The 23,799-nt window shown below is 39.6% G+C and overlaps 1 protein-coding gene across 1 annotated transcript in view; it reads right to left on the bottom strand.

Annotated features, from left to right (window-relative positions):
• csmd2 (CUB and Sushi multiple domains 2) overlaps positions 1–23,799 on the bottom strand; it is a 388,841-nt gene that overhangs the window by 95,897 nt on the left and 269,145 nt on the right. The window contains exons 26-34 of the mRNA XM_017694219.2: positions 21,065–21,267; positions 15,777–15,968; positions 14,741–14,879; positions 14,379–14,566; positions 10,800–10,994; positions 9,337–9,453; positions 7,383–7,496; positions 1,879–1,974; positions 631–834 (exon numbers count right to left, since the gene is read on the bottom strand). Coding sequence (XP_017549708.1) covers positions 631–834; positions 1,879–1,974; positions 7,383–7,496; positions 9,337–9,453; positions 10,800–10,994; positions 14,379–14,566; positions 14,741–14,879; positions 15,777–15,968; positions 21,065–21,267 — 1,448 coding nt within the window. The remainder of the gene's footprint in view (positions 1–630; positions 835–1,878; positions 1,975–7,382; positions 7,497–9,336; positions 9,454–10,799; positions 10,995–14,378; positions 14,567–14,740; positions 14,880–15,776; positions 15,969–21,064; positions 21,268–23,799) is intronic.

Raw genomic sequence — 23,799 nt, 5'->3', positions numbered from 1 at the left:
ACCTTTATACCATCATAAAAATAGTTAAGCAGAAATCGGCAGAAATGCACATCATATCATTGCTGTCTGAACAAAATTTAATCTCTCCAAAATTATTATTTTTTTAATTTTAACATTTTTAACAGATAATAGAAGTAAGTAAGAAAGTAAGTTTGGACCATTTCTACTTTTCTGTTCCCCATGAAATTTTAACACAATGTAAACAGTAAGTGGAGTTTTCAAATTATGCAAAGAAGAAAAATAAAAATGGAGATATACCTTTTTTGTTGCTTTATAAAGTTTTTTTATATAAGTTTTTTATTAGCGTTTTAAAAGCCTTATTTGTCATTGACCTACATATCAATGACAGATCTGAATATGAAAACAGACTTGGCTGATAAATAATTCCTTTTCTGTGTTCATATCACTGAACAAAGCAAATCTTCTCATGCTTATTTCTAAGAAAGACAGGACTGCGCATTACACATTTAACACTGTGGACATGTAGAGTTCAGAACATACACTGAAGACATTCAAAGGACACGAAATGCTGTAAATTCAGTAAGACGTCTAGCTGAGTTGTAGTGCCTGTAGCAGTATATGTGTGCAGTGAGGATGAAAATGCTGCAGCCCCAGCGGGGGCTTTCTCACCAATGCAGCTGGGGATGGTGCTGTTCCACTGAGCCAGAGCATTGGGGACCGTTAGGCACTCGATAGCACTGGGGCCCTCCAGCACGTATCCTGCGTTACACTCGAAACGCACCACAGCCCCCACCGCAAAATTGTTCCCTGTGCGCCTCCCATGCCTGGGCTCCGGGACTGAGCTGCACTGAGTTGCGCTGGTTCTAGGGACGGCTAACAGAAATGAGATAAAGTCAAATTAGCATTAGACAACTTCACAGCCTGCTGGTCTATTGTGAAAGGCTGAATATGTTAAGATTTACAATCCTCAGCACATGCATTTGCCAATATTTAACCCTATTGAGATGAGCAGATAAACTCTGTGCTAATTCAAACATATCAGTTGACATCACATTTGTACTTGGAAGTAGAAAAGAAAAAGGGCAGGATTCATGAGGCTACATTAGACATAATGTATAACATAAGAACATTTAAATCAGTCTTTAATGACCTTTATTCTAGCAATTGTCATATAGATGCCTTCTTCATGTTTGATGCTTTTTGGAATGAGTCTCAATAAATCCTTACATAGGTTTAGATAGTTGATGTGGAAGCCAACCCCCGCCCCCCCAAGCAATTCAAGTGTTAACAAAATTTTATTGTGATTTTTTTGGTAATTTCTTGGAATTGAAGCAAGAAGAAAAATGCTTGTAATACAGAATGCAAATTAAATGTAAATTTAATTCATGACAGACTTAAGTATTGTAATTCACACATTTAAGAATCTGGCACTATGGAGCTTTCAATGCTTTCCCCAGGTAAAACCACAGCAGAGCTGAATATGAACCAGAACAACACAGTTTAAACACTGATACACCTTGCTATACTTTTCCATTAAGGACATGACTGGAAATGCGTAGGCGCATGACTACAGCAAGCTGGGGAGGTGAAACAGCAAAATAATACCACCTTAGCTCCTAAAAGCCAGGTCATCTATTATAGAGATAGAAAGTAAGGACATGCAGTGAGGGAAGCCCCACAGCAGCCACTAAGGTGCACCACATTCACTGTGTGTGTGTGTGTGTGTGTGTGTGTGTGTGTATACGTGAGCATGTTTAAATAATTCAGCTCCTTTCTCACTTTAGGGACTGCAGTCCTATAAACGGGTGGTGATGAGTATCTCCAGGCTGTGGGTGGTAACTACGATAAAGGTGTAAATCTATTAGCTGTAATAAAAGCAGGCAGTGCACAACAGAGAAACTGGTTTTCTAACAGCACCTTGGTAGACCAGGTGGAAGCCTCTGGCGGTGGACTGTCCTTTAGAGGTGAAACGGATGAGGATCTGGTTGGAGGTCGCCAGTGGAAGTGACTCACCTGCAGGGGAAATAAAAAAACATTATATATATATATATATATATATATATATATATATATATATATATATATATATATATATATATATATATATATATATATATATATATATATATATATGCTATGTGTTTCCAGATATGATGTCAGTCATATAGAACCTCAGCCAGGATAATATAAAGTAGCAGCATGCAAAATTTCATGTTAATCTGAAAATCTTTTGTTGTGCATGTTATAGCTCCCCCTAGCAATGTAGTTGCACCAAATTTGGATGTTGCCCACAACCAGTTTTATGTACATGACTATTAAGTTTTGTAACAATCGGTCAAAGCATTTCAGAGTATAATATGTAGAAGTTCCACCATAAATTTGATTGACACTTGGCAACTATAATGTGTTCCAACATTTAAAATTCCAACATTTTCTTATATTTTTTAAAGTTCAATGCATTTTAATTTTAATTATTTTACACATAAACTTGCACCATACAGCCCCTCAGTGACAAATTAAGACCCCAACTAGCATGCATCTTTGTCAGAGCATATTTGTATCAATTTTAGTTTCAGTTAAACAATGCAAACTTGAGTTGCTGCCAAATGAGAAATTTGATAATTATTTACTTAGCGTCCAAATCATGTTTTTTTTTAATGAACAGCATTTGTAGAAACACCATAGATATTACAATATGACTTATAGCTGTCGGGCTCACAGAAGTGCATTATTTGAGCCACACTAAATGCACTAAAGTATAAAAGCAAATAATCTTTTTTGTTTTAGTGTTCTGAAAGAGTCGTGCCCTCCATTGGTTGATGCCTTTTAAACATCAAAGGTTAGTAGACTGTCCACACTTGCAGATACATATCAAATTTAGTGTTGATTGGCCAATTCTAAAGCCGTAAAAAATCTGAAACCAATCTCTCATCTTTTTCAGAGTCTGTGCCGCTGGTGGAAGGTGGATACGTTAAGCGTCAGCGCAACTGCAAAATAAAATCACTCTGAGTGAACCTGCTGACAAAAGCCCAGTTATAAGGACAAATAAAACAAAACCAAAGATCAACACAAGGAAGGCTCATCACAGTGATTGTCCTTCCCAGCATGAGAACATGAAATGCTCACTAAGAAGAGTCTTCATTATTCTTTATTTTATAAACCTTTTTGTATTTGCTTTACATCATGAAAAGACAGGGATTTTGTCTTCTGTGAAAAAATATTGTATTCAGACATTTTAAAGTTTTTAAAGCCCCCCCCCACTTATTCATTTATTTATTTATCTATCAATCAGTCAATCAATCATTCATTAGGGAAATGCCATAAAACCTTATGTATAATGTATGAAAATTAAAATGCTCATTAGATCATGTGTCTAATTTTATTTTAATAGTTGTTTAGGCTAATTACATTTTGTTGCTGTCAGACCAAAGCAGTGCATCTCAAAAATGGTATCTTTAGAACTTCACAGGTGAAGGAAAAACCTTTCTAACTTGTAATGAAAGTTTATGCAATATATTTTTTTCCAAATAGTTTTGGAGCATTTCTATTGGTCCATTTGTCATGAAACTTTGGCAATGTGAAGAACAGTTGGTGTTTGCAAATTATGTCAAAAATGAAGAAACTTGACTGGATCTTTCCCAGTTTTAGCTGATTACCCTTGGCTTAGTGTATGCACATGTACCCAGTCAATAAAGTGACTCTGATTCTTAGAAATAGAACATCAAGTATGAATTCTGCTCCTTATTTTAGATTTCCAGTATCTGAGGAATGTACAACGTGATGGGTGACTGTGAAGTGAAAGAAATTAAACACAGTGAAAGAAATCAAGTTGCGTTAGGAGAGACATCTTTTCAGAGCTGATGGTAGTAAGGCTTTCTTCCACGCTGTCAGGTATTTACTGTATAACCTTTTACATCTCATCAGGTAGACTCCCCTGAGGATCTCATTACTCAACATATGCTTTGCGCTTTATTGTGTGTGGGCACGCATATGTGTGTGCATACACACAGTATGGATTGAAGGGAGGGGCAGTGTAGAGGATGTGATTCTACCCACAGTTCCCTGGGGCTCTGCTGGGCATGATGACAGTATTTTGTGGAGTCCAGATTCAGCACTGACAGATCCCTGCAGTGACCAGAGACGAGAAACACTACATGATATGCACTGCCGTGTCACACATTGGGCTACACCAACGCCGTCACCTGAGCCTGTGGCATGCTGGGTAGTTATTAGAGCAGGCCTCTGTGGGCAGCTGTCAGAATGACAGCTAATAATCCAGACTGGGGTGAGGCGTGGGGAAACCCTGAGTGCTGATTTATTTACACCTGCAGCTTATTTCAGCCATGCTATTATTACCAGCACTGCCGCAGAGGTGGAGCAGCACTATAATTCTGGGTATGAAGGACTAAAATAGATAAATGGTGATGCAAACCTGGGTGATAACTGCTTCCTGAATTGTCCATTCACTAAGAACCCAACTGTGGTATAAAAACATGATCAGTCTTTCACATTTCATCAGCAAACTTGATAATGTAGTGACTTCTACAAGTGACTGCTAAATAAAACACACGTCAATGTCACTGAAACCAGCACTTGATATTCAACATATATACAGATGCGCAAGGGTTCACAGAAATATTCTGCTGACCATCCACCCACACGATTCGCTGCACAGGGTTGCTGCAATCTTTTACACATTTAAAGGAATAGTGTGGCAAAACATCAGATTTACACAATTTTTCCATTTAGCACAGATGGAATTGAGCTAAGACATGTTTTGCCGTGCTTGTTTAGTATTAAAGCTATGATGCTAATCTTACTGACGAACACTAAATACTCTAGTTTTGGCCAAACAGCCCAAATCATTTCTGTAAAAACACATCAGCAAAACTTCACTCGACCTGCACAAAATGCATCCAGCTCTTCATTAAGGTCACATACAGGTTGTAAGCAGCATGTGACCAACATGATCCATCTCCAGTATGCCAAAGATACCTGGATGATGTACTGCTCTGGCACTGACATAACTGCCTGGAAATTTGGATTCAGCCTATAAAATACATTAGATAGATAGATAGATAGATAGATAGATAGATAGATAGATAGATAGATAGATAGATAGATAGATAGACTTGAATAGGCTGTACCGACACATCACGGCTAACTGATGCGTTTGTGGGATCTTACAAAACTGAACGGCCTTCAGTCACATAACGGCCCAAAAGTGTATAATTTCTCGACTGCATCTTTGGCTTTGGGACACAGCTGCTTTCTCTCTCTCTCTCTCTCTCTCACTTTCCTCTCACAGGGTTCACAAGATTTAATCAGCTACTGCTATGTGATCAGCTGAAGTGCTAATTTTCAGTAAAAGTCAATAAATTAAAGACTCTAACTAGCCAGCATGACCTGATTCCTGCATATAAACTCTACAGAAAATCAGTGTAGTCAAAGAAAGCACGCTTACAACACTGTGTGAGCAAGCTGTGTAGTTTGATGGATAGTTTCGCAGCTAAGGTATCTATTTACTTCTCAGCCAAATTAGGGTGTACATGGCAAGTCATGCAAAACATCCTTTGTTCCTCTTCAGGTCTGATGAAGATACAAACTTATTCACTATTTGTAATCTCTTAATTCTCTATGCGTGCACCTGGGTAGACTACATTGCTGGGAAACCTACAAATTTAATGTTTATGCTTAAATTATTGTCCTTAAAGTGTTCACCTTTCTCAGAACACATTTGTTTTTGTTTTGTAAAACAATCTGGCAGCCTGCTTAGCAGGTTAGCCTTGTGTATTTCTGATCGGACAAGTCAAGTCATCATCAAACTTTTATTTGCGGACGAGCTAGTCAAGCCCTGTTTTGGGTTGATAGAGTGTTCTGAATTATATCATCACTGTTGGAACAAAACATAGTATCACTGGATGTACACTATATGACTTTATAAATCATAACAGATTTCTGACATGGAGAGGATCACAAACTTAATGTCAGGTTGTCACAGAATTTCTTGTCTTTTTTGTTGAATATCACACATAACCAGTTTGGACTATGAATAAGAGCTCAGTGAAAATTATTTGTCTCTTCGCCTTTTTCTCCACTCCTCTAGCTCTCTGTTTGGCTGTAGTTTGAATAATTATTTAAGTGAATCTCTGACCATCTCACACTACAGGACTCGTGAATGTTTTGAGTCATAAACATCAAGCTTTTGATGAAACTAGAGAGCCTCCGATCACTTCAAAGTACGATCGGAGGGCTAAAGATTCACTTGTTTCTCCTCTCACAATACCAGATCATCCACGCCATCAGTCACTTCTGATCAAGCTTCTGACCTGGAAAATCACTTCAGATTGTCAAAATTTGTCAGAAGGGGCAAATTTAGGTTAAAATCTGGCAAAACAGAACAGAAACAGAAATACAGTAAAAGGAAGATTTAAAATGTTGGACCATTTCTCATGTTGGTTCGTTCATCATGAAATTTGAACAGAAAGCAAAGGGTAACAAAAAAACAAACAAACAAACAAACAAAAAAACAGAAACAACATACTATTTATAATGGTGTATACATTGTTTTCATAGTGTCCAGTAACTTTACATTGCTGCCCAAATGTTAAAGACATCTGTAGTGAAGTTTGAGACAGAATTCTTTATATAAAAAGCAACTGCATTTGACTGAATTGAGTTCAGAAATAAAACATCATTGTACACAGGGGATCCAACACAGAAGCCCAGATGGAGGAATGCTCTGATGCTCTGCGTCAGCAGCCAGTATAGAAGCTGAGTGTGTGCTGTTTGTCACTAAGGGGCTATTAAAATGCGTCAGAGTTGATGCTAACAAGGTTTATGTATGACATTTTTTTTTCCTAAGTCAGAACTATTTAACTCTGCATTAAGTTGCCTGCTTAACTCTGCCTCTATGAGTCACTGAGTTATGTTGACTACAGAAAAGATTTTTCCTCCTCTTGGCTACAGCGTGACCCGATAATTAAGGAAGAATCATCCGTGTGCATTTTGTGCTGCTGCTAAACAGCTGGAGACCCAGAAAGGCAAGTTTAAAAGGCCCCTGTCAACTAGTTAAAACTGCAGGGGGACAGATGTTATCAAAAAAATAAGCTGCAGAATTTCACAGAGCCATAAAATGTATACACGCCCAGCATATGTCACTTTAGAAAAGAATCCACATTATGAATTTCACTAATTTTCTCTCTAATGTCTAATATGTTCATATCAGGGGTGTAAAAATGCATCAGTGCATCATAACACATTGATCAGAGGGTGGCTCAAATGCATCTATTTTGGAAAATTAAAACAGATAGAAATTATTTGTTACTTCATTAATGTACAGTGCTGTGCAAAAGTCACAGATCACCTTTCATCTAGCAGGCAGCATACTCCACCATATGGGTTGAAGGTAATCCACTGACCTGAATGAGCCCCAGAAAGTGAGCTTAAGACACGAGCGTGTTGTGTAGGACCATCATACACCTCCACCACATCATTCAGAGCCGTCTGGAAGAAGGCAAACTGGCTGAACACCACTGTAGAGAACAGACAGAGAAGGATTATACAAACAAATGAAGGAATGACATTTTGACTCATAAACAGACAGCTGGGATCATGACTTGTGTGGGTGTGGCAAAATGATTGAGGAAGAATTCACTGACCGATTATGACAAAGCACTGGTCAGACACAGACTGGGCCATAACTGATGTCACAACGTGTTACTGAATAAAGACCTACATCACTGCATCTTCGCTGGTGCAGAAAAAGACTTCAGTCACTTGTTAATGATTTTGTCACTGGAACATGTAGTACCTAATTACAGAGAACCACATGTGTCTCCTTCACACACCCTGGAGTTCAGCTACGTGATTCTCCAAATGTGAACCACAGCAAAGAACCTGGTTCTGTAGTTCCAGATGACGAAGCACTCAGCCTCTCCCTGCGGTTCAAAGTCATTAGAGTGTGCCTATGAAAATGTGGGCCTTAATTATCTCTATTTCCGCACTGCTCGACTAAGCCCAGAGAAATATGTTCCTGTTTTGAATTAAGCAGTGCTGGGACGCTGCAGGGCCCTCCAAATCACCCAAACGACCTCCACCTTTTATGGATCAGACAACAGCATCCTGTGGTCAAGTAGCACCTGCTGGGGTGAAATGAGAGATGACCATAATCACAAGCCCCCCAGCAGCCGCTTATTTCTCATTAACCCTCTTCAACAGACAGAGGAGGGGAAACAGCAAGAGACGCCATATGATGCAGGATTTTGGAGTGGAGTGGAGGTGACAGGGCTTTAATGTAAAACATTCCCTTTTAAAGTTGTTGTAACATTCATTCAACTAAACTCCACCTAACTTGTCCCTAATTCAAAACCTAACACTCATGCTAAACCTAAACTTAAATTAAACTCTTAACCTAACCCTAATACTAGCCCTAAATCATGCATCCAATCCTAATCCCACATCCAATCGTAACTCTAATGCCAATGCTGTTTACCAGGTTGTTAATGTTAATGAATATTCTTGATAGTTTCAGCGCCTGCAAATAAGCTATGAGGAACCACCTGAAGAAAGTGTGCCTGGAAGATCGTGAAGGCACTTCAGTGGAGGTGCAGCATGTGCAGCACAATATATCATGTACACTTTATTACAATATAGGCCTTTGCAATACTGACATTAACAAAGTCTGCAATATGCACATGCAAAACATAGAGTTGTTTTGTTTTATTGTGCACTATGAAAATCCTAAGCAATCTCACATGTTTAAGATGAACATGCTCTGGGTGCTTCGGAACTAACGCAAACAGTTTTGATACATCAGAGGTTCTTGTATTTCATTAAATAAGAAACAGAACACGAGAGAGTCTGTATTACTGCAAATAACAATACTGCAAATCTCTGTGATTCGCTGACAGGCATGAGTTGAAGGCAAAAAACTATAGATAATAACAGTTGTGATGTTATTTGGAAAAACACAACACCTTGAGTGTTACAGTGCTTTTTATTCAATGGTGCTGCAAAAAAGAGAATAAAGTAAAGCAAAGAAGGTCAAATATTATCTAAGATTCAAATTATTATCAAAGCATTAAATTGAAAATGTAGTAATGGTTAGCTACAGTGTAAGCTGAGTGGTTACTTAGCAACTAGTGCACAACCGAATGATAGTTATTGTCAGGAGAGAAAAGAAACAAACAAAAAAAAACATGATGGTATTTGTGATAAAACACTTCTAAACCAAATAGATTGTCTCATCAGAACAAACTGTTGTATAACACATCGCAAGTCATAACATAATTGCAATTACATATCAATATAATAGCAGTGCAGTATTCTGTTCATATGGTGGAGTGTTAATGTGCATGCAGCTTGAAAGCGTACCATAGTCCTTGGGTACTGTCACTGAGTAGAGACACGTTCTCCCACTGCTGTAGTTTCCAGGATAACCAGGGGAAAGCACAACTCCTTCCAGCCCAGAGTACTGACCACCACACAGAGCTAAGAGAGACAGACAAAGAGACAGACACAGAGAGGGAGAGAGAGATAGAGAGAGAGGGCGAGAGAGTATTAGACACTAATTTTCTGTCTCTGCCATCTCCTCCGCAGTGCTCCCTCATTCCGCTGATCTTAAATTACTTTCCTTGTCTGATTGCTGAGCTGTACCTCTGGATGTCTCCAGTATTTGCTGAAGTGAAATTGCAATGTTTTCCAACTGTCTCTGTGGGTTAGCCTGCAGAGATGTGCCTTCCCCTTTCTCTGAGGGAACAGTGCACATGACAGTACCATCTACAACCTGGCTGGCACAAATCCGTTTTTACATATGTTGTACCAATTCAAAAGTGTGGAATCACTGTTTCAATATTATAAAAGCAAGCTGGTCGCATGTTAATGTATACAATTATTCTAATATGCTGGTCCTAGAACTTCACAGATTGAAATAATTAGTAGGAAGTTAGGAAGAAAAATGAGATTTATCCAGAATGATGACTGGAGCTATACATGATTTTAAATACAACAAAAAAGCTGTGTGACACTGAGAAGTTATAACAAAATTAACACATACAATGCCTCAAAAATGATTGTACAAATGCAGTATAAAACGTAAAAAAACACCTTTTGCTGTCTAGTTTACAGTATTTAAAACTATAGTGTTTAAGTTATTACTGCATAAAATAAAAATAATATATTATTAATATGCTACTAGTGATATTTAGATGTAATTAGTCCAGCAAGCCATGCTTCAGCCTGTTGTCAGAGACAACATGGTGCATTTGTGGTGCATTTTGTCACTTAATATGCCAAAATAAATAAATAAATAAAACACTTGGAGGATAAGGACACAGTACTGACATGCAAAATAACCAGCCAGGCTATTGTTTTTATGTGACTTGCAAATGCAGGTGAATTTCAGAGATGACTACAACAAAACCACACCCACAGAAAAAAGGTGTGCTCCAGCAAGAAACGCAAGGATGTCAGATTATATCCTTAATAGATTATAGATTATTGATCACATTAAAAGCTTCTAAATGCTTTAAAGCTGTTGAATAACATTTAAAGATGTGTAATTCACACATGAATTTTAATCCACCTACTTTACAGAGCTCCAAAAGACATCATAACGAGCAGAGTGGGTACCGGTTTGTAGAACTGTTTTGCATTGGACAAATTAAAATCAGTGTATGGAAGTTTATGGAGATCAGGATGCGCCTGAAGAAAATGTTAGTACAAGAAATTCAGTAAAGGCATGGACTATGTGAGGCTGAGACAAAGCTTTAATTATAGTAATTATGGCACTTAAAAAAGCACATTCAAAAAAGCCCCTTTGGCTGAGGAGTTTATACCTATGCACACAGGCTTCGGTTTGTTCCAGCTGGGCTTGCTATCTGATCCCATGATGCAGGTGAGAGTGGCCTCTCCCTCCAGAGTGTAGCCATTATCGCAGTAGTAGGTGACCGTGGAGCCCAGCTTCAACTCTGTGCCAATGCGCGTTCCGTTTCGGACGAGGCCTGGCTCAAAGCACGACTCTCTGGGGTTTTCTGTGGCAGAAAGAGATGGGGAGATGGGTAGGAAGGAGACAGAAAGGGTGAAAGTGGGTGATTTATAGCTCTTTGTTAAAATCAATGATCTTGCACTGGTAGTGAAGCAGCAATGGCTACAAAGACAGCTAAAGGTCACAACAGGAACAAATACATTGATTGTTGAAATGGAAAGCCTCCTAACTGAGATAAGAAACACTAAATAAATGCACAAAATTTCTGTACAAAAAAATATATATACATGCATTTATATAGTCAGACCCTGAGAGGTACTCCTGATGCTATTTCCCTTCCCTAGAGCAGGGACAACTTTGTGTTTGAGGCAGACACAGGAGAGATTGAAAGTGACACTATGCTGGATCGAGGAGTGCTGACTACACAGAAGAGTCACTCATGGATTGGGCTTCTGTGCAGTGTACTGTGCGAGACGATTTGGGCCCAAATTAGAAATCAATCACCATTCCTACATGGCCACATGTGCAAAGAAAAAGAGAGTGCAACTTTACACAAAGCTTTTCTTTATGTGCTTTTCAGAGCTTGCTTCAGCACTCCAGGGATTTCTTTTCTAAGCCAGAGCATGTATACTTAACCCTTACATGCAAACTTCAGTTTATTATTAGCAACCTGTGATATGAGCCCCCATATATTTTGTCGGTGTTACCAGATGACTGACAAATGATTTAAAATTATAAGAAAATATGATATATTTATCATTTTGCTTTTGTCAATAAAACATTTTTGACAGTTTGCACTACCATGGCAGTTTGTCAACCAGTCAAAAGTAGCAAGAATTTCTCTCAAAAACAAAGGTATTGTTGTTGTTAGAAGGAGTAAATTTTTAACTTTTCTATCCTTCTATGTGATGTGGTGGTAGTGGAGACAATACAGTGTAAACAGTTCGAGCAAAAAAGCCAATACTTTGCTGCCACAAAGGCCACCCAATCAGATTTGGAAAGAAGCTCCTCAAAGTAGTGGAAACCCCAGCTTTGCCACCTAATATAACCCTCACACACACACACACACACACACACACACACACACACACACATATTTTCTAAACCGCTTATCCTCCTGGGTTGCGGGGAGAGGTTGGGAGGGAGGAAACACCCTGGGCAGGTTGCCAGTTAATTGCAGGGCAACAAATTTGTTTACAAAATCTAGTGAAGGCCTTAGAGTACATTTTAATGGCAAAACAGCATGCTAAACATTATAGTTATGCAAGGCTGTCAAATTATGTAAAAAAAAAAAAATCAAAACATTACATAGAACAGGTTTAAATGTGATTTAGGTACCTCAAATGTGCTTCACCTCAGTGGTACCTTAGTGGTCAGCTGTATCTGGTCAAGCTTGTTTAGTGTCAGATTGCTTTGGAATTGCTCCAAATTACAGCAAAAAATAGGAAAAATAACAGGACAAACGCTAGGCTCCTTACAGATTTAGACATTCACCAGCGTTTTCTTATTTGGGATTTGTTCTTAGGTAAGAACAGAATGTATACACATTCAAGAGCACAAAGCCGTGAAGAGTTCTGCGGTTTAAGAGCACATCATGAATCTGACATAGACTATTTCTTAGGATGTTTCTCAAGAACACATTTAAGGAAAAACTCAGCAAGATATTGATGAATTAGATGTAATATGTTGATACCATAAAATACTTTATCAGAGAGTAGGGGTAAATTAGCTGAGGTTAGAATAAACCATTTGTTGGCAATATTGATTCACTATTCATACTTTGAAACACTCACTGATTAAGCATTCATATATTTAAGGGTTAACAGGAACTAAAGTCAGCCAGTGCCACAGTGGCCAGGTTATCATGGCAGGCTTGCGCCCTTCATAGCCAAGCTAAGCACTGATACAGGTCTCCAATCTGCTCCACACTGCCTGACAGCTGACATTAGCCAGCACCTGGCCTCACTCTACTAATACACCACAGGCCTGGAGCTGGCCTATAATTAAGACTGGACAGTATCTGGCCTTGAAGAGTAGCTCAGATGCATGTGTGTGTTTGTCTGTGGGCGTGTTAGTGTTTTCAGACATCCTGAGTGTTCAATCTGGCAGGGAGCACCAAGACATAATAGAGAAGTTCCAAATGTATGTGTGTGGTGTTTATTTAGCTATCAGTCAAGCGTGCAGAGTCTTGGCCCACATATCACACATCGGAGGCCAATCAGACCCAGTTGGGGGTTTGTGAAAAGCTGATTGGTCTGTTAAGAGGTTGACGGTGCCTAAAGCTTGATCCAAGAGGACTGGCATGCACAGGACAACCAGCAGGAGCCAGGGCCAAAGGCAGAAGTGCAGGAGGGCTTGAAAGAAAGAGAAGATAAACAAACAAGCTAAAGTGTGTATGTTTACACCATTTTCCACGTTATTAGTTCATAGTAATTCATTAGTGAGGCGATTGGGGTCTGGAGTTGGAGCTTTCGGAGTGCCACACACTGAGTCCATCTGCTCCACCAGATTGAGAGAATACTGTTCTCCATTCCACTAAGCACAGCTAAAGAGTGCTCTCTCACTGGCCAGTGCCTACCAGCCAGGGCCAGTGCCCATCTCAGTCAGCTGCTGGTGTAATAGTGTGGTTCACTTCGAGTTCACTGGCACTAAAATTATATATTTAGTATTAATGAGAAGCTATAACCCCAGCTGTTCTCAATTTATTCCCAGCACCTTGCTTTGATTTGCATAGGCTAGATACAGCACACTCATGAAGAGTAAATAACAGATACAACGTGGCTTAGATCAAGTGCACCTCTGGTCAACGTGACTAATTTGCGTGAGACTCACGCGATGGCAGACGTGTCTGCTGTTTGCACTATACACCCTGAACGAGCAAACAAGCTAAAGCAAACAGAGAGCGGTCAGCGGGAGTGCGCAGGGACAACAAACAGGCATTTGTTCTCATTTGCACTGAGCCTTTGGTGTGACAGCAAAGCATTGATCAAAACCCAGCTTCGGCATACGCACTCCAGCTTTTCATTTTTCTAATAATTCATAATTCTTTTCTAGTCACTTGCGAGAAGTACTATGGGTCGATAATTACATGGAGCAAGAAAGGAGGGATTATCAAGAGAACACTGAAACAGCCTGCTCCTCAAGACAACCAATTTACACCAGGCTAATATTGTCCCCTTACACATGAAAAACAAGTGGAGAAAAGGCAATGAACAAAGTCGATACTTGGTGAGTGGATGTAACAGGATGCATGCTGCCCTGCAGCAGCTACTTGACCTTTCATAATCACCCCATGTCGCATACAATTAACAGTAATCAAGTAGTTTGTACCACAAGCACACACCAACCACAAAGGCCATATCCAATACCACTCTCAAACAGTAATTATGCAAAATAATTCACTCCTAGCATTAGGATTTTGTAAGCATACCTGTGTACTGCAGGACAAAGCCATTGCTGCTTAGAGAAGCGTCGCTGCGGAAGGCCAGGAAAAGGGTATTGGAGCTGCTCTCGATGCGCTCTGGGACGTCTGTGCCGTAGAAGCTGCCCAGCAGTGGGCTGAGAGAGTCGGGCCCATCATAGATGTGCAAAAAGTCATAGCTGGGCTCCAGGCTAAAGCTAGAAGAAGAGAGAAAAGAATGGTGATGTTTAGCTGAACTTAAGTGCCATGAGATGAATATAAGTACCATTGTCATTGCCACATGTATTCATGCGTATACAAGGCTGTCTATGGTCTATGAAAAAAATGGGAGTATTAAGACACAATGAGCAAGCCATAAAGTCTTTGCTTACTGGTTAAAAGAGAGAGAGATAATGTAGTCTGGTGTTACAGTGACTGTCCAGTCACATTCTCTACCATGAGGATAGGGCTCTGGGTACTCAGGAGACAGAATTAGACCACTTGGACCTGTCAGATTTCCCCCACAGGGAGCTGGAAGAACAAAGAATGATAAACATTTATTTATTTAATTAAAATTGCAACTGCCTTGTCAAAATGCAACAAGATAAAATTGACAAAGCTCTAACATTCATGTTATGCCAGCTTGTGTTGTTTGAGTTTTTCATATTGACATCAACATCCTTTTTCTTTGAAGACATTTGAATACATTCTTAGCTACCACATAGATACCCACCACCAAAATTTAGTAGTGATTACTTTTTCCCTCCTGATTCAATTCATATTAATCATACACCATGTCTATTAGGTTTAAGATTGAAGTTGGTCAAAGCCTGAAGTTATTATGCTTTCCATTCTAGCCTTTATTTTTTTCTGGTCGTACACAAGGTCCTCTGTATTGACTCACTGTGTGAAGAATACTAATGACTGTTGACATTTGGTGCTGGGTTTTCAAATATAACCTTGGAGAAGCCCCCAGATTTGCTTGTGGTTTAGCTAAGCTTTCAGGCAACCTTGATATGGCCTTAATCGAACAAGGCAGCTAATTACAGACTCTTAATTGCTGTTGTTAATTGCCATCACTTCAGCAAGAACAAACTTAAAATTGATAAAAGCCAACAAACAATGCCGAAAGACTTCTTTTTTCCACCTCTTGTGCTATTATATAATATCCAATTAACCATTTTGAAGTGCAATCATTGTCACACAATTGAAGAAAATGAAAACATTTTCTAAGCAGCAGTTTACTCAATTACAGTGTTGACTGTAGCATTTCCACTGTAGAGAATACTGGCGCTCCCTTGCTTCTACAAAATCAAATCAATGGGTAAGTACTCTGTGGTGCATTGTGGGCAAGTAGTTTCAGCCCATTCCTCATACAAAGCTTTGAACAGCTGTCGTTAAATGGCTACTTCAAAAGGTAGTTATTACCTGAGCAGGTAGGTGGATCAGGCTGCCAGAAGAAACGGTTGTTGATCTCTGAGCAGGTGATTTTCGTCGCCCCCTGCAGGACATACCCAGGATCGCACTGGAAGACCACATGGTCCCCTGGCTCTCGGCTGTCCCCACTGCGAGTTCCATTAGTTGGCATGCCAGGGTCATTACAGGAAGTGGCCGTGGAGACTACAGAGGCAAAAAGAAAGAAATGATAAACAAAGATTAATTAACAGTCACCATTAACATCAACACTGGGACCAGCTTATACTGTCAAACTTGGATAGACAGTGCACTGGGATGTGGGGTTGCAAAAAAAATTGAAAAGAATGCATGGTAAGGGGGGAATAGTGGAGAAGGCAGTGGGAAAGGAGCAGTGTCCCGGGGGGTGTAGATTGCTGTTGCTGTTTTTGGAGGATCATACCCCTACAGAGCAGACAGATTAAGCTTGTGTTGAGCTCTGTGATTCTTCAGCACAGCAGCACACATCAGTTCCACTCGGAGAAGTCTTATCCATATTCTTATTTATTCAAACATCTGCACAGATTCTCCACACAGCCATCTCACTCTCGCTCAACTTTAGATGGGAGGGTGGGGGGTTTAAAAATATAACAAGGCTTTTGGAACAAAAATACCATGCGGATAAAGGCAGTCACTCCCTTTACCCTCTGTGTAGCACAGAATGCCTCACTCTTCTTTTCCTGCCTCCTGCGATTAGACAACTTTTTCATTCAGATGCTAGGCAGGAATTCAGAACACCTCAGCAGAGCCATGCTGCTAGAGATGGGGGAGAAAGTGGTTGCCCTGGTTACAGGTTGGGTTTAATGGCAGGAGAGCTTATGCCTCTGCTGGACTACTTTGGGTATGGACGAATCCTCCACAAAGTGAAGCATTCTCTCTCTCTGTTAGAGCAGTCTCCATATGTGAATATCTGGATGACTGTGCTGATACTTATACTGTCATTTTATTGAAACTTATAGGGTTCTGGCTCACCACTGCTTCAGATCAGCAGCAGTTTTCTTTTTCTGAAGAATCAGTAAAGGACTTAAATGCAAAATCTGAACTGAGCCATGTTCCAGAAAACTCTGTGCAACACTGTACATGTGTGGTCCAGAAATTAACAGATAGAAACCAACAGAAGGGGTGCAGTGTTTTCACTCAAATCCTTTCATGCTATTAGACAGATTCCAATCTACTCAAGACTTCTTCCAGATTGAGACTGCTTTATTTCCAGCTGTCCCTGCAGAAATAACTGGTGAAGATGAGACCGCCTTATTAGATAACTCCATTCCTTCAGGGTCTCTTTTATGAAGAAGTCTATGAGGTTTTGATATCCGGATATACATTCCATGAAACATGGATAGTATCTCTCATTTGAGAAAAACCCATTGAGGCACACACACACAGCTCTTGTAATAGCATCTTCACAGCAGGCCGCATCAAACTTAACTACAAGTATTGTTACTCTGATTGAACGAATATTTCCCGTATCAATAAACAGTTGTTGTCATAGTGCAATGACAGTAGAATCAAATATACCATATGTTTGCTTTCTCACACTGGGCGTTTTTGGGCTGTTTTTTTTTTTCTTTTGGGCTTTACTTTTTATATAATTTGTGTTTGGGAGATCCTGCTGATGTGGGTTCATGTCAATTTCTTCACTTTCAACAAGGCACACATAAGCTACTCAAGCATTAATGGCTTCTCTTTGTGGACACTTTTCAGCTTGCTCAACATGAATGAAATTTTAATGTGTTAAGGGATCCTCTTACATGAAAAAAAGCCCTTAAGATGTTTTATGTTTCATGTTTTATGGCTGTTATCATGCTAAGGACATTTCGTCCCCATACATTTGCATGTAGACCTAGGTATGACATCATACACATTTTTCCATATGAATTATATACTACACGTATCTATCTATATTTATTAAGAATATTCTAAACCTAACCCTAAAAATAATAATAACCTTAATTTAAAAAAAAACATGTAGCTTTGATTCAAAAAACAAAACAAAACATAAAAAAACAAACAAAAAAAACACCTTGTCAGGACCATTTAGGTAAATAGGCTAGCCTTGCTTTTACCTATGCATAAAAAAGTCCAACTGCAAAATAGTTGGGATAGCAAAGAAAAACAGACAGCAGTGATTTATAAATCTGCTTTGACTTGTATTTGAATGACAAGATATGTAAAGTTTTACCTTTTTAGCTTCATTGTTTTTGTGTAAACATACACTCAATTTTGAATTTGATGACTACAACACAGTCCAAAAAAGTACATTGTGAGATGTTAAAAAAATCAATAATGCAGTCATGCATGGGTATAAGAGTAGCAAGGAAAGGCCTTGTACTTTATAAGCAAGTGTGGGTCAAGACTTGCCACTTTATCCAAAAAAAAAAAAAAAATTAAAAGCAAAATCTGCAAAAAAAGACACCAAAAGATTCAGGAAAAATGGAGAAATCTCTGTGCATGAACGGGAAAGCCAAAAAACACCAATGAATGCCATGAGCTTTGTGTTAAAAACCAGCATGCTTGTGTGATGGTTATCACCACAAGGTCTCAGCAATACTCTGACAAGCCATTACCAATAAGCACTACATCGCTATGTCCACAAATGCAAGTGAAGACTGTACTAAGCTTGTCTGAGCTCAAGCTCATATTAAATGGACAGTGGAAACGTGTCATGGTTGGACGAGTTAGCCTTACAGATTATTAATGGAAATAATGCATGTTGCGTTTTCAAAGGACAAAGAAGAAAAGGATCATCCAGAGCGTTACCAGTAATCAGTTCCAAAGCCAGGATCTGTCATGGTATGTTGGGGGAATATTAGTGGGTAACCTGCACATCTGTGAGGGAACCATTAACGCTGTACACATTTTGGAGCAACATATGCTGCCTTCTACACAATTTGTCCATGCCTATTTCAATGTGTTACAACAGCGTGGCTGTGTAAGCAGAGCTTGTGAGACTGGCCTGCCTGCAGTCCGGAACTGTCTCCTTTGAAAATGTGACTTACTAGGCTCAGAATATGACAGTAAAGGCCATGTATGTTTGCACAGCTGAAGGCATTTGTAAAAGAAAAATAGACAAAATAGTCTGCTTTTAAAAGTTGGCATCTTCAGTCCTCAAACAATTATCAAGTGTCGTAAGGAAAAGGAAAGGTAATGTAGTAAACCTTTTCCTGTCTCAACTTTTTTGGAATGTGTTGCACACATCCAACTTGGAATGAGCATATATTTACAAAAACAATGTTCTTAGGAAAAATATTAAATACTGTGTTTCTGTTCCAATTTTAATTTAATAAAACATAACGTAATAATCACTGCTTTCTGTTTTTACTGTCACTGCATTTTTGTAATTGGGTTTGCACAAATATAAAAAAACACTATATTGTCACTACTCTGCATAAAAAAACCTTGTATCTCTATTTACAGTGCATCCGGAAAGTATTCACAGCGCTTCACTTTTTCCACATTTTGTTTTGTTACAGCCTTATTCCAAATTGAATTATATTAATCTTTTTCCTCTAAATTCTACACAAAATACCCCATTGTGACCATGTGAAAAACGTTTTCTCGAGAGTTTTGAAAATTTATTAAAATTAAAAAACAAAGAAATCATATTTACATAAGTATTCACAGCCTTTGCTTAATACTTTGTAGAACCACCTTTGGCAGCAACTACAGCCTCAAGTCTTTTTGAATATGATGCCACAAGCTTGGCACACCTATCTTTAGGCAGTTTTGCCCATTCTTCTTTGCAGTACCTCTGAAGCTCCATCAGGTTGGATGGGAGACGTCTGTGCACAGCCATTTTCAGATCTCTCCAGAGATGTTCAATCGGATTCAAGTCTGGGCTCTGGCTGGGCCACTCCAGGACATTCACAGAGTGGTCCTGAAGCCACTGCTTTGAGATCTTGGCTGTGTGCTTCGGATCGTTGTCCTGCTGAAAAATGAACCGTCGCCCCAGTCTGAGGTCAAGAGCGCTCTGGAGCAGGTTTTTATCCAGGATGTCTCTGTACATTGCGGCATTCATCTTTCCCTCTATCCTGACTAGTCTGCCAGTTCCTGCTGCTGAGAAACATCCCCATAGCATGATGCTGCCACCACCATGCTTGACTGTAGGGATGGTATTGGCCTCGTGATGAGCAGTGCCTGGTTTCCTCCAAACATGACGCCTGGCATTCACACCAAAGAGTTCAATCTTTGTCTCATCAGACCAGAGAATTTTGTTTCTCATGGTCTGAGAGTCCTTCAGGTGCCTTTTTGCAAATTCCAGACGGGCTGCCTTGTGCCTTTTACTAAGGAGTGGCTTTCGCCTGGCCACTCTGCCATACAGGCCTGATTGGTGGATTGCTGCAGAGATGGTTGTCCTTCTGCAAGGTTCTCCTCTCTCCACGGAGGAACGCTGGAGCTCTGACAGAGTGATCATTGGGTTCTTGGTCACCTCCCTGACCAAGGCCCTTCTCCCCCGATCGCTCAATTTAGACGGCCGGCCAGCTCTAGGAAGAGTCCTGGTGGTTCCGAACTTCTTCCATTTACGAATGATGGAGGCCACTGTGCTCATTGGGACCTTCAACGCAGCAGTAATTTTTCTGTATCCTTCCCCAGATTTGTGCCTCGAGACAATTTTGTCTCGGAGGTCTACAGACAATTCCTTTGACTTCATGCTTGGTGTTTGCGCTCTGACATGCAGTCAACTGTGGGACCTTATATAGACAGGTGTGTGCCTTTCCAAATCATGTCCAATCAACCACAGGTGGACTCCATTTAAGCTGTAGAAACATCTCAAGGATGATCAGTGGAAACAGGATGCACCTGAGCTCAATTTTGAGCTTCATGGCAAAGGCTGTGAATACTTATGTAAATATGATTTCTTTGTTTTTTAATTTTAATACATTTTCAAAACTCTCGAGAAAACTTTTTTCACATGGTCACAATGGGGTATTTTGTGTAGAATTTTGAGGAAAAAGATTAATATAATTAAATTTGGAATAAGGCTGTAACAAAACAAAATGTGGAAAAAGTGAAGCGCTGTGAATACTTTCCGGATGCACTGTATTGTTGTTTTTTTCCTTTTTTTTATTTGAAAACTCCAATTACCCCTGGAATTGTGTAAAAAAATCCTAATGAATGGAGCAACAGAAATGGTCCAAAATTATTTTTAAAATTTTACATTAACTTCCAAAACAAGAATGTTTCTTCTGTTCTAAAGATACAACAGCAATGATATGCAACATACAAATAAAATGTACAAATACATTTCACATATGCAATCTCACCTGAGAACTGCAGAGCGAAGCCCTGCTTGCTAGTGAAAAAGTCAGTCGTGAACTGAAGGCTGATGGAGTTGAAGGTGCTGTGCAGGTCTGGGGGCAGAGTGGAGCCACTCAGTTCCCTAAGCAGCACCCCACCATCCTGAGGCCCGTCCCAGATCCGCAACACATCATGTACCTCTTCTGTGTGGAACACCAGGAAATGCAGCCTGAACACACAAACACAATTGGACAAAACACAAAAGAAAATATGAGACACACCTGAAATTACTACTGTATTACTATCGTCCCTCCTCGGCCTTGAGAAAAAAAACAACAATAACAAATATCTGGGAGCTGGCAGAATAATAAATGGCAAAGCCATAAGGGGATTGTATGCTCAATGAAATGATCTTTACTGACTATATTCACTCATTTACACTGATTTTCTTTTCTCCCAAAGTGCAATCTGAACACATTTTCTCAGATTTGTTTATTGCTAGAGAGATACGAATTGACTGAAATGCCAACTGGGACACAGCTGGATTCCAAAAGTGACACTTGGTCCACTAATTTCAGCAGGTAAACAGAAGGAGAGGGATTGAGGCTGAAGAAAGGTTTCATTGACAGATGGCAAACACAAACTGAAATAAATAAAGTGTTGCTGGTGTGCAGTGTACAGTGTGAGGAGGCAGCCGCTAGAAAGGATGGACCCCTGACGTTAGAGATAGGGGGAGAGAGAGAGAGAGAGACTGAGAGAGAGACAGAAGTTTGCAGTAATTCTTCACCCTGAAATGCAAGAACATGATGGTTTGCTAAGAATTTGGAGGATTTGGGCAGCAAACCCACACACATGCCAAGAATGGTACACTGCCTTTTCTCGTCAAAAGTTGGGGACAACTTCACTTCCTTTCAAAACTGAATTTATTTTTAGTTTCCAATTAAGTAGGGAGAATTACAAAGGTTTTGCTGATAATAAAACAGCAACCTTGCTAATACTTTAGGTTTATTATGCTGCACTCAAGTATGGTCCTTAATATAAAGAACAAGGACATAAAGAACTAAATAATGATGTGATAACTTTCTTATCCAAACTATTGCTTATAGGATATGTTGAAATTCTTTTTTCCCCACAGCAGTAATTTAAACACCTGAAAGGTTCAAGTGTAGTTGTTGCTGATGTCCCAATGAGGAGCTCCATATGTTTTTGAAAAGCTAGGAATCGCCACAGACCATACATGCATGGACGAAAGAAGATTGTGGTAATGTGTTAAAAGGTGACCCTTCTAGAGAGGAGGTTGCAAACATTTTACCACTTTATTCATAGATCACTTCAGCTAGAGCAAAATTGCTGCTTTCCGAGAAGCCAGACTTGGTGACCTCATTCCTGGAAACAGGTGGCTTCCATGGGGCTACGGCTGAATGCACTAGTAGATGAACTTAGTGCAAGCAAGCAAAAGGACATGTATTATTAATACTCCATGATAACATATTACACATGCATTCATTTAAGGTAGCTTAAAAGAAACAAGTGAAAAGTGCACTTCAGCAGACTATTCACATGAGGAAGGCCAGGTCACTGTCCAGTTGTATTTTTGACTCGCCTGCCATTGCACGTTTCTATAATCAAGAACATCCTATAGTTTTCACTGTAATAAAGCTAACCGTGACAAATGAACAAATGAGTAAGCTATATATATATATATATATATATATATATATATATATATATATATATATATATATAAAAACACACACTTTCTAAGCCGGTTCTCCCTCAGGGTCGCAGGGGGTGCTGGAGCCTATCCCAGCAGTCATCAGGTGGAAGGCAGGATACACCCAGTCAATCGCAGGGCAAACAGACAGACATACACAATCATACACACACACCTAGGGGCAATGTAGCATGTCCAATTGGCCTGACTGCATGTCTTTGGACTGTGGGAGGAAACCGGAGAACCCAGAGGAAACCCACGCAGACACAGGGAGAACGTGCACATTCCACACAGAGAGGACCCTGGTCGCCCAGTCGGGGAATCGAACCCAGGCCTTCCTTGCTGTGAGGCAACAGCGCTACCCACCATGCCACCGTGCTGCATATTTATATTTATATATTTAATGTGTATAATTATGGCTATTATTTTAAAAATGTTTATATTTATATTTCCATATTTATATTTCCTTTCCACAGAACGTTCTTTTCCTTCCATTTTAGACTTTACTGAGCCGTATCCATGGATATACACATAGCTGGTGTCTGGGTCTGACCACTTTTCATGAGAATTTAGACTGATCATCTGTTATTGTTAATTATCTGCAATTTCAAGGTGTACAACCGTTTTTACAGCATGCATTATGATGAATAATGTGGTGATCAGAATGGAGACATTCAGGTTGGTCTTGTAAAATCTACAACAGTGATCCATCAGCCTGTATGCAAATGTGGTTTACCCCTCAAAGTGATGTTGCTTCCCAGTGATTTTGATCTGGTTGTTTGATGTATTCTTCCATATGGTTGTCTGATCCTCCACTGATTAAACTGATTCTGTGACAAATTGTGACTGATGACAAACTGCTCAATGAGTGTTAGTCATTAGGGGAGGTTGTAGCCCACCTTCTGCATGACATTCTTTCATTCATGGGTAATTTTCAACAATTATAGTTTAGCTATTCGCTCCATTTAATAAATTTTATTTTTGGTTAAATAACAAATTTAGTCAACAGCCTGGCTCTGCATTATCATCACAGCTTTTAGAAGGTTA

This window comes from Pygocentrus nattereri, chromosome 27 (assembly GCF_015220715.1).
Source record: "Pygocentrus nattereri isolate fPygNat1 chromosome 27, fPygNat1.pri, whole genome shotgun sequence".
Classification (NCBI taxonomy): domain Eukaryota; kingdom Metazoa; phylum Chordata; class Actinopteri; order Characiformes; family Serrasalmidae; genus Pygocentrus; species Pygocentrus nattereri.
This window is presented reverse-complemented; position numbering and strand designations above follow the sequence as displayed.